This window comes from Cherax quadricarinatus, chromosome 31 (genome assembly GCF_038502225.1).
Source record: "Cherax quadricarinatus isolate ZL_2023a chromosome 31, ASM3850222v1, whole genome shotgun sequence".
NCBI classification, from domain to species: domain Eukaryota; kingdom Metazoa; phylum Arthropoda; class Malacostraca; order Decapoda; family Parastacidae; genus Cherax; species Cherax quadricarinatus.
Genome location: NC_091322.1, coordinates 35,613,473 through 35,625,766, shown reverse-complemented (window position 1 = coordinate 35,625,766; position 12,294 = coordinate 35,613,473). Strand labels below are relative to the sequence as shown.

General features: G+C 37.3%; 1 protein-coding gene across 3 annotated transcripts; it reads left to right on the top strand.

Annotated features, from left to right (window-relative positions):
• Positions 1 to 1,657: 1,657 nt before the first annotated feature.
• LOC128697019 (uncharacterized) lies at positions 1,658 to 8,569 on the top strand. 3 transcript variants are annotated; one of them, XM_053788527.2, is made up of 2 exons: positions 1,658 to 1,700; positions 7,426 to 8,569. In XM_053788527.2, exons 1-2 carry the CDS (start codon positions 1,673 to 1,675, stop codon positions 8,196 to 8,198), a joined length of 801 nt encoding a protein of 266 aa, XP_053644502.2. In that variant the 5' UTR covers positions 1,658 to 1,672; the 3' UTR covers positions 8,199 to 8,569. The 3 variants fall into 3 exon arrangements, with proteins under 3 accessions (XP_053644502.2, XP_053644519.2, XP_053644511.2); XM_053788544.2 differs by lacking the exon at positions 1,658 to 1,700 and adding an exon at positions 3,165 to 3,322; XM_053788536.2 differs by lacking the exon at positions 1,658 to 1,700 and adding an exon at positions 3,191 to 3,445.
• The last annotated feature ends 3,725 nt before the right edge of the window (positions 8,570 to 12,294 follow it).

Here is a 12,294-nt window from a genome sequence, read left to right as displayed (position 1 = left end):
CTCTGAAGTGTCCCTATTCGCAGATGTGGTGAAGTTGATGAGAAGAATTAAATCGGATGAGGATGAGGCAGTACTGCAAAGAGACCTGGACAGGCTGGACATGTAGTCCAGAAACTGGCTTCTCGAATTCAATCCTGCCAAATGCAAAGTCATGAAGATTGGGGAGGGGCAAAGAAGACCGCAGACAGAGTATAGGCTAGGTGGACAAAGACTACAGACCTCACTCAGGGAGAAAGACCTCGGGGTGACCATAACACCGAGCACGTCACCGGAGGCACACATCAACCAAATAACTACTGCAGCATACGGGCGCCTGGCAAACCTGAGAATAGCGTTCCGATACCTTAATAAGGAATCGTTCAAGACACTGTACACTGTGTATGTTAGGCCCATACTGGAGTATGCAGCACCAGTCTGGAACCCACACCTGGTCAAGCACGTCAAGAAGTTAGAGAAAGTACAAAGGTTTGCAACAAGGCTAGTCCCAGAGCTTAGGGGAATGTCGTACGAGGAAAGGTTGAGGGAAATCGGACTGACGACACTGGAGGACAGAAGGGTCAGGGGAGACATGATAACGACATACAAGATACTGCGGAGAATAGACAAGGTGGACAGAGATAGGATGTTCCAGAGAGGGGACACGGGAACAAGGGGTCACAACTGGAAGCTGAAGACTCGGACGAGTCACAGGGACGTTAGGAAGTATTTCTTCAGTCATAGAGTCGTCAGGAAGTAGAATAGCCTAGCAAGTGAAGTAGTGGAGGCAGGAACCATACATAGTTTTAAGAAGAGGTATGATAAAGCTCAGGAAGCAGAGAGAGAGAGAGGACCTAGTAGCAATCAGTGAAGAGGCGGGGCCAGGAGCTGAGTCTCGACCCCTGCAACCACAATTAGGTGAGTACACTACAAAGGGATCTGGACAGGCTGCAGGCCTGGTCCAGCAATTGGCTCCTTGAGTTCAACCCCACCAAGTGCAAAGTCATGAAGATTGGGGTAGGGCAAAGAAGACCGCAGTCTAGAGGACCAGACACTACAAACCTTACTCAAGGAAAAAGATCTTGGGGTGAGTATAATACCAGGCACATCTCCTGAGGCACACATCAACCAAATAACTGCTGCAGCATATGGGAGCCTAGCAAACCTAAGAACAGCATTCCGCCATCTTAAGGAATCGTTCAGGACTCTGTACACTGTGCACGTTAGGCCCATATTGGAGTATGCGGCACCAGTTTGGAACCCACATCTAGCCAAGCACGTAAAGAAACTAGAGAAAGTGCAAAGGTTTGCAACAAGACTAGTCCCAGGACTAAGGCGTATGTCCTACGAGGAGAGGTTAAGGGAAATCGGCCTGACGACACTGGAGGAGAGAAGAGATAGGGGGGACATGATAACGACATAAAATACTGAGAGGAACTGATAAGGTGGACAGGACAGAATGTTCCAGATATGGGACACAGCAACAAGGGGACAGTTGGAAATTGAAGACCCAGATGAATCACAGGGATGTTTTGAAGCATTTCTTCAGTCACAGAGTACTCAGGAAGTGGAATAGTTTGGGAAGCGATGTAGTGGAAGCAGGATCCATTCACAGCTTTAAGCAGAGGTATGATAAGGCTACTGATGCAGGGAGAGTGACCCAGTAGCGGCCAGTGAAGAGGCGGGGCCAGGAGCTATGACTCGATCCCTGCAGCCACAACTAGGTGAGTGTACACACACACACACATTTATATATATCTTTCTTTCTTTCAACACACCGGCCGTATCCCACCGAGGCAGGGTGGCCCAAAAGGAAAAACGAAAGTTTCTCCTTTTACATTTAGTAATATATACAGGAGAAGAGGTTACTAGCCCCTTGCTCCCGGCATTTTAGTCGCCTCTTACAACACGCATGGCTTACGGAGGAAGAATTCTGTTCCACTTCCCCATGGAGATAAGAGGAAATAAACAAGAATAAGAACTAGAAAGAAAATAGAAGAAAACCCAGAGGGGTGTGTATATATGTGCTTGTACATGTATGTGTAGTGTGACCTAAGTGTAAGTAGAAGTAGCAAGACGTACCTGAAATCTTGCATGTTCATGAGACAGAAAAAAGGACACCAGCAATCCTACCATCATGTAAAACAATTACAGGCTTTCGTTTTACACTCACTTGGCAGGACGGTAGTATATATTATATATATATAACATAAGAAAAGAGGAACACTGCAGTAGGTCTGTTGGCCCATACTAGGCAGGTCCTTCGCAGATCCAACCCACTAACAGAATAAACGTACCCAACCAATAAGCATTGACAATTCTATTTACTCATCTTGACTGTGTACTAATGGAGTTTACAGGAAGGTGACATCGAAGAAATGCTGAACATTGACAATGATGCACCTGTTGTGCATTCCTTGAGTGATGGTGAAATTAGATGAATTGTGATATATAAATAGGCCGTCGAGTTGATATTAGCATCATACTGAAGTATTGTGTCGTGCCTCCTGAGAATAGGAATTCCGCTGAAACGGATTAAAGCCATTTCAGTTAATTTAAATGAGGAAAATTGACTCGGCATATAAACTATATATATATATATATATATATATATATATATATATATATATATATATATATATATATATATATATATATATATATATATATATATATATATATATATATATATAATGCATACACAGACATATGCACACAACATATATAAGCAAGCTCCATGTTGTATGTTCATAAAGCACATACAACATGGAGTTGTAGCGCTTTATTTCCTGCATGGGTTTAGCGCTTTTTTGTGAATATTGCAGTATAGGTGGCTATTGATTATTTCACATTGTGCAATGCATTGCGCAATGTGGTGAAATTCATACCTCATCGCGGGTCAAAGTCTGTGGTGATTGTTCACGTGATGCCCAGACCAGTGTTGCAACACGCCAGTGGCTAGACCAGCTTCACTTTCACACAACATTTGGTAGCAATCTTAACAAAGATATTATGTTTTGTATAAAGTGTGTGAAGGTGTGAGTGGCTAATTAATAACAAAATTTGAGTGTCTCGAACTGAACGTCTGATTATTAAAGCGAGAGAAAGAGAATATTAGTCATGTAGGAATGTTAGGTAACACATGATTCACGAATGTTGCGCCACCTTTCGTCAGCAGTGATACGTATATTTCCTCGAGTATAAAACGTTAAACTGCAGGTGCAATACAGCAGAAAACATCCACACATTGAAGAAGCTCTTCTGACTGAGCGACCTGCGTTACTCATACCAAGAAGTCAGCATTAGCAACTTGAAGAACGGCACGGAAGACTATAGACAATTTCTGGTGTGTGTCAACTATAGGTATTTCACTTTTATCTCGATACCAGCGAGAGAAGCTGAAGGAATTTGTTGACTGCCTTGGTAGTCATAAATAATTTCATCGATAACTGCTGAAGTTAATATTGAAGTAAGACCAACATCTTTATGTGAAGTTGATATTCGCAAATTAAAATAATGTTTTAATATTTAGTATTAGTTTAAAAGTGTGTATTTGATGCAAAAGTTATATATTTTAGGCTTTCAATGTATTAGCCTTTTATTGACTAACGTTTTTTGTACAACATTTAAATACAGTATGTGTGCCAAATAAGTGAAGTGCAACAGGAAGTGAATGGAAATGGCCTTGTTGGGTTATACTAGGTTAAATAATAGTCTATTGTTAGCCCTTGCATCCCTGTACTGATTATGCTGTGTAAATTCTTGATATGGGTAACATCTGATGAGGAAGAAACACGTGCAACTCTAGGTGTCTTATCAATTAAACGTTTCTCCTGCACCGCAGACTTCATTAGTCGTATATAGGGAGGAATTAAGTCAGACTGCCTCTTATATACCATCTCCAGCCTCGTAATTCATCGCTGTATTCAACTGATCAAGTCTGCCGTGCAAAAGAAACATTTCGGTGTATTGTATACTATTTATAATATGTGAAACATTTACGCTCTCTGACAATTTAAACCTAAATAGACATTTATGTACCTAAAACTAATCTATGTGAAAAAAAATATTTGCTAATTGAGATTATTTTGCCGCTTTAACAAACTGTTTAAAGAATTGTCCGAAACGTTGTGCGTATTTGTTTTACAAAAATGTCAAAATATTGTATTAGATTTATTTAACTACTGTATCTCTTGAAATTATTATTATGTACATAAATACACACAAGTATATATTGGTACATACCTACAAACATACATGCATATGTATATATATATTGGTACATTCCTACAAGCTTGTATACACCTTCAAGCATAAATACATATGTATATGTATGCATGTGTATATACATCTCAAGTATACATCTACAAACTCATATATATGCACAAGCATACATAAGCACATGGATACCAAAGCTCACACATCCACTTTTTTTTTATATTTCTGTACATAAGAAACTTATAACTAGGCTGCACTATCCCTGCTGTATGTTGTAGGTATAAAGGTTGAAGTACGGGACCGCACAGCGACCAAAACATATCTAGTTATTAATGGTGTAATATAATAGTATGGTTAAAATTGCATAATTAGTGACTTTCCTTTGTGCCTCCTATTGTACTCATTCACCTTCCCATTTTTTTTTTTTTATTCGCCGGTATTCTCCCGGCCCGGGTCTCCATGTATCTACATTATCTGTATATTAAAAAAAAAAAATTATCATTAGTGGTCTAAGAATATGCAATGTGAGGTTGAAACTGTATAACTTATCTGGTAGGTTATCTGCGTCGATGAGTTCATTTGTTGCCAGCTAATTCTTAAGAGTGATTAATGTGCATACTTACCTTATTATGATCGTGACAATAATTTTGCTGAAATATAAATGTCAGTTTCAGTTAAAGATCTCAGATTTGTATTGCACGGGAAATTGAAAATATTATCGTAATGAATTAATATCAACATAAATACACGAATGAGAATCCGAAAACATTGTCATAAATACTATTTTGATGAGCCAGATGAAATAATCATTATCAGAAACAATCTTATTGGTACAACACCTCAATATATGACGATTAAGATACAGACAGCCTGCTCTATCTCCTAACATTAAGAAATTTTACCCGGAATTGGTACAATGTTATCGTGAGAAGTACTGTGCATACATATACGTATACATTTCATCTTACTGTAATCACCTGCACATTACTAATATCTCATAATTATTTCGCTTAATGTAAAAATGATAACGACTCAATGTATGTGCCTTTAGTGCTCAAAGAGTGCTCAGTTACTAGCATTCCCGTAAGCAAAGTGCAAATTTAGCACTGACTCTCACCCTACGAGTAGGTGAGTAATTTAGATCTGTATCTCTCTTGTATTTATGTTGAGAGTTACTATAATTTCTATTTAAGGTATTACTATAATTCCTATTTATGGTATTACTGGTGTTGCTCAGGTGCAGTGCAGCCGTGATTACCCTTGTGTAGTCGATAGGCGTTAAAGCTAATGAGCCAGAATACTCAGCAGTGAGAAGCAATGACCCAGAATATTGAATCTGTGCATTAAGACGCAACAAACAAGTGCTAGATTAGGTTAAGGACGTATAGGTAACAGAAAGCCAAACATCATTACATTATGAGAGGGTGATTATGGAGACTAGTATGATATCTACATTTTCAAACAGAAAAACCCTTCCTTAGCAAGTCGATCAAGGATAGAGTTAGGTAAAAGGACACAAGTGCAACTGATGTGACATTTTTATTGTGGCAACGTTTCGTTCTCCAGGAGCTTTATCATGCCGTTATAACGGCATGATAAAGCTCCTGGAGAGCGAAACGTTGCCACAATGTCACAATAGTTGAACTTGTGTCCTTTTACCTAACATATTGTCGGTAATTCTACTAACATTAACACAAGGATACAGAGAAATGGTGTGTTAAGTCATTAAGTACAATGCTTTTAAATATTAGTATGAGTAATTATGATAGTTTATTAGTTGCAGATCTCAAATAAATAAGGGACCAGATGGGCTATTGAGATAATCACGTTGATATAAATTGGATTCAATAATACACCTGAGTCGAGTACGTAAACAGTGAAATTGACTATGAATATGGCGTACTAATTAGATTTAAAATTCGCAGAAACGGGGAACGGGATTTTTTCCATCAGGAGAAACTGGAAAAGTTCTCTTAATGCGATTCTATACATATTGACCAGCTTAGTAAAGAATTTGACCCAGGTTCTTTAGCTGACTTACCTGTTCACCCTACGAAGAATTAGACAGCATGGCGGTCATGGCTGGTAACAGAAAGGATCAGAAGATCGATCCCAGCCATGACTATCATCTGTCACATACTTGTCCACCCATGAGGGACATTTATTATTATTATTAATCATTAATTATTATTATTAATATAATAATAATCATATGTTATTATTATTATTATTATAGTCATCATTATACGATTAATTACTTTACTATTGGTGTAAATAAATCGACGATGTCTTTCTCGCCATCTTTTATTTTCTCTCCTTTAAACATGTTAAACAAATATACATAATACAGTACTTGGAAAGCCGCAAGCCGTTAATAATTATCATAACAAAAAAATCAAATGTAAACTGCTAGCCGAGATAAAAGAAAACCAGCTTGGTGTACACTAGCAACAACCTGTACAGTAACATTCCTAGTAGCAACCCACCTACTAGAATGTTATGTATCTTAGCTTGAAATTTCGAGGATAAAGCTCCATTAACAATACTGATATTGCACATCAGCATAGGACAACAGCACCTAAAGTTGCCTTAGAGTTTTAATTCCCGAATTATACCAACTTATGGATGCGCATAATTGGTGTTCCCAGACAGTGAAAATTGGACACTATTTAAATTGTAAAAAATGTGATAAAATAAGGGAACCAAATATCAAAGCTCAATTTACAGAAAGTGGAAAATCTAGCAGTAGTCTTAGCAGTAGAAGAGTAGCCATAGCAATGGCAGGTGGTAGCAGTAAGATTAACATTTTCCTCCAACTCGCTGAATCGTATCAGTATGATAGGGCTGCTTTGTGCGTTTCCTCCTTTACCAATCAATTTCTCTGCAGCATCTTCAATAGAATATGGTGTTATTTCATAAAAAAAAGATTTCGTGTATACAAGTGAGTCTTGTAATATTTATAATAATACAAATAAGAAAAAGTCGACATAAAAAAAGGGGGAGGGGCGATGATTTCAAAGGTTAGTGTTATGTTACAGTAGGTGAGGGAGTAAATATAAAACAAGTTTATTATTTCTAGTAGACAATTATGACGTCTATTAGTTATCAAATTGGTCTTGAAATGGAAGAGATGGGTGTTGTTAAACTCGGGTAAGTACCATATAAAGCTGTATCGTCTATGGTATTATTTATCTTGATTTTCACGTCATTTTTTTTTTTTTACAATTGCAGACATCAGCATGTTTCCTTCAAGGGGACGCGGTCCATCCTTTGGCCCCTTCGGTTTCAATGGTCATCGTGGTGGTTTTGGCCATCACAGGGGAGGACATCACTGGCCATTTGGGCCACATCATGGCTCAATGAGGCCACATCACCACCACCATTTTGGCCCACAACATCGTATGTGTCCCCTGCGTGATGGTGGTCACATGCATAACCATAGACATCATGACAGGGATCTGTCAGATATTATCGCTGCAACATATCATTTGACTCGTCACATGTGCCCCGCTGCTCATTCCTTCGAGGATGAATTTGATGAATTTATCCCACGACATGCCGATAAACACCATCATTCTGTCCCTACATCTGCTGAAGATGACGCTGAGACCTCTGAACATCACATGGACGAGGATCAACACCAGGAACAGCGAGAACAGCAGCAGCATACTTGCAATGCAACTAGTGGTGAGCTTTGGGCGTCAATTGGTGATGATGTATGGACGGCCAAGGTACAACTGGGACCCTTCACAGCAGCTGAGGTGGAAGTGATCAGCGATGGGAAGACTGGAGTTGAAGTACGGGCTGCCCACCGTCATGGAGACATGTTAGTTGCCTCTATGATGCGCCGTTTGCCACCACCATGTGATGCTCCCTACACCGTGTCCTATGCCCATACTCCCACCAGCATACTCGTCACTGCTCGTAAGGTGCCATCTTCCTCCCACGCTAACAGTCGCAAAGATGTATCACAGCCTCAAAGCGAGGAGCCTGTTGAAATCTAGATCTGGGCGGCGCCACTCATTCTGAGTAAATATGTAAATTATACTATCATAATGACGGTATCATTACCTTTATAAATTACCATTATCTAACTGCAGCAAATCCTGTATATTCTTGTTAAAGCTACGAGCTTCAGTTGCATTATGATTATATATATTTGTGGTATTAATTTTATATTCCTATATCCAGCTACATTCTAAGATCTAATGCCAGAATGTCTTAACTTCATTATTTTCACAGTAAAATAGACATTAAACAATATTAAATTTGGTTTGCATTAATATATTACTATATAGTCAGATATAATCTCATACAGATAAATTTTTATTTTAGGATGGTTAACACTGACATAATAAAGAAAAAAAATGCACCATTGTTTCGTTTTATTTCACAATCCTAAGATATGTTTGATAATTCAATTATTAATGGTCTCGAGTTACATTTGACAACGAAGCATAACAATATACTGTAAAGTGGATTTATACTGCCAGCGATAATTTGGTCAGCAAAATTATTTTGTTACAGAAAGATAAAAGAATTATGATTATGACAATATAACAAAATGAATAAATATGAAGACGGCAGAAAATGAAAATAAAATGGCATAAAACAGTGATAAAGAACATGATTAAAATTCTTGTGAGTATAATTATTAAGTATCATGTCCGTAACGCAACTGAAAAACGAAGGATCGAACTCCATCACAATCATTTTTTTACCCACACGGATTTAACGCTTTCCTCTAACTAAATTTTTGGTGTCATTCATAGGATAACTAAACATGAATCATTACCTTCCCTCTGCAAGGTAGCATCTATCTCTTCCACTACTTCCATCTATAGTACACAAAGTGCCCGTTACCTCCTCCTTATATATGGTCACGTAATACTCTCATCGTATTTGTCCCTGTTCATACTTCTATAATACAACGATATACTCGGTAGCAGAGCGTTGGTCTCAATCGAAATGACCCGGGTTCGAACTTGGGCCATGCGTATCTGCAAGTCTCCCAACATCTTTGGTGTATTCATCTAGGGAGTTAATCGTTTGTGGGTCGGTTCCTAGGATAGAGAACCGAAGAAACCAAAGGAAATAAATCAGTTTTTTTTAGGTGATCCTGCGTTATCTCCGGAGTTATTAACCCGGAGAATGCCTACTTCCTCATTAATTTTCCATTTAACGGATATTCTGTTTAACAAACTGCCATCCAGTCCTTCGAGAGGCATATGGACTATTTGATGATCTTTCAAGTTTACTACAGAGCTTGGGAAACGATAATTAATCAAATCACGTGTGGAACGCGAGCCCATCACAAGCCAATCCTAAAACTAGCTGACCAGTTTGTTATCCACTGGACCACTGGTCTGCTAGTTTTAACACTGGCTTACCAATGGTTCGAGTCCCACCCGTTCCGTCAATTGTTTGTAGTCATTACGAACTCGTTACCCGCCCTTTCCAAGGAAAGGGCGGGTAACTCCAATTCCTTTAAAAAAAACCTTCACCATATCAAGGCACTTACCCATTGAAGAGTTCAATTAACTAAACATTAACTAGTAGACAATTTTACGTTCGTTGATGGTCCTGATTTATTATTATAATCATAACTAAGTGATAAACCCACCAGGGTCATACAGCCCTGCAGGGTAGGGTTTGATATACTTGATCAGAGACTAGCGAGGGTGGAGAGTATAACAGTTAGTAAGGGTGGCGAGGAGTGCTAAAAAAAGTATAATCAAAGTTCATATAATAAATCTGTTGCTCTCAAAAAGTCAAAGAGGGAGTCTGTGTCAAAGGTGGGGCCGGTCCTGATTTATGTATATACAAAACATCCCCTCACTTGTGTGTTCCTAACAGCGTTCAGGAGCCTGAGAGTAAATCGTTTGATGGATCGTGTTCAAGGGGGACAGACTGGAAGGATTTATATTGAAAATCTTAGATTAAGTAATAAATGTATCTTAATCTGTACAATTTCAGGACAAAAACTTTACTAGCATAAAAAATAATGTGATCGGATAGCTCTCAGGAGCCTTGAAGACTAGATGAGTTTGTAAAATGGGCTCGAAACCTGTCGACACATTAAAGTCATTAAGGCTACATGTTACCTCTTCACCACCAATCATAAACCCTAATCCCAAGTGTGAGCTTACTGAGATTAAAGTAAACTCGAAGTGTGTGTGTATATATATATATATATATATATATATATATATATATATATATATATATATATATATATATATATATATATATATATATATATATATATATATATATATATATATATATATATAAATATATATATATTTGTGTGTGTGTGTGTATATATATATATATATATATATATATATATATATATATATATATATATATATATACATATATATATATATATATATATATATATATATATATATATATATTATATATATATATATATATATATATATATATATATATATATAATACTGAGATATATACCCCTTTATGTGTACATGCACAGATCCTCTCAGTGCACACACATCGAGATATAATCATCAGAATTTACATAGTTTGAGACCCTGTCTCAAGAAAAGTATTCCTACGAAATGGAGATGTTTTTCGTCTATTATTATTTACATATAATTATTGCTATGCACTGAATAAAAAATCTCAGTATGTCGCGTAAATTTTATGAAACGGATGTTTTCAAAGTTTCTAATATTTATAACATTTTCCAAAATTTGAGAAAAAATATAGATATCTCTAATATAATAAGAATATTAATATTCACATAAACTCCCGAGTTATTTTAATGACTGATCTTATTTAATTTATATTATAGGTTTTAGTGATACTCTTAAAACAATTATTCAAATGCATATCCTACCTGAAATGTTAATAAATATGCTCCAAACACTTCTAATTATATATATTTTTAACATGCCTTCATTTAGTTACACAATCCATCGCTTGTCAGGGAAGAAACAACAGTCACCAGCCTGGTTAAATCTTCATCATTTACCATTATGTGTGTTTGAGCCTGGAAGTTCACTGGTGCTCTTCGAGTCTCTAGCTTCACACACGATGTGTTCAGGTATTGCCTTCAAGACAAACACATGTCCGTCTTAGTCTTGATCAGGGAATAATCCGGTCTCTATGGACTGTAGTACAAATTTTATTTACTAGAATAGACAAACTTTTCTGAAAAAGTGTTGTTCGATGCCATAATAACGGTCTTTGCTAGTTTTTAATTAGTACAAATTCACAAAGATGGACTATCCCAGATACGGGATAGTACTCATATTTCAGGCTACAAGTGAGTGTTTACTAGAAATAAAAAGAAATCACGTTTTGATTCAACACATAAAATAGGAGGAAACTGCAATTATCGACTAAGGAGAAGGATGTGGGGTCAACGTCATTCCGAACATATTACCGGAGAACCACATTAACCAAATGATTTTGACAGTATATGCAAGGTCAGCGTATCTCAAAACAACCTTCAGGAACCTTAATAAAAATAATCTTTAGGCCTCTGTACACAATGTAAGGAAGGCCTATCTTAGAGTATGTACACCAGTTTTAAGCTTCTACCTGATCAAAAGTGTTCAGAATTTTGACCAAAAAGTACAAAGGTCTGGAACCAAAATGGCCTCAGAATAGAGAATACAATGATACAATGCGAGTAACACCCAGGTACTCATTTTAGTGATGGGTGAACATGGACAACAGGTGTAAGGAGACGCTCAAATTTCCGCCCTTGCCGGGAATCAAACCCAGAGCCCTCAGCGTGTGAAGCGAGAGTCTTGCCAACAAAGCCACGAGCCACCTTAGTGGCCAGACTTAGGCTTAGGAGACAAACAGATAATGATCAAACCAGATGTAAAGAATGTGGCCAGTCCTATGGTCACTGTTTTGAACATTATGTGCTTATTGTCCACTTACTGAGGAATATAGAGATAGTATAATAACCTATGTGATATGTCAAGATATCTTATTAATGAAAATAGGATACCAGATATATTAAACAAATATCCTAAATTTGCTGGTAACAGATAAGTGAACTGTAGATATAATTCCAGATGTAGTCCTGTTAACACTTTTGTGGCCTAGTTCCTA

Bases quoted from the DNA above. Each gene is read 5' to 3' on its own strand.
- LOC128697019 (XM_053788527.2), top strand. From the start codon at position 1,673: ATGACTCGATCCCTGCAGCCACAACTAG. The intron at 1,701-7,425 runs GTGAGTGTACAC...TTACAATTGCAG, and splicing joins ATCCCTGCAGCCACAACTAG to ACATCAGCATGTTTCCTTCA.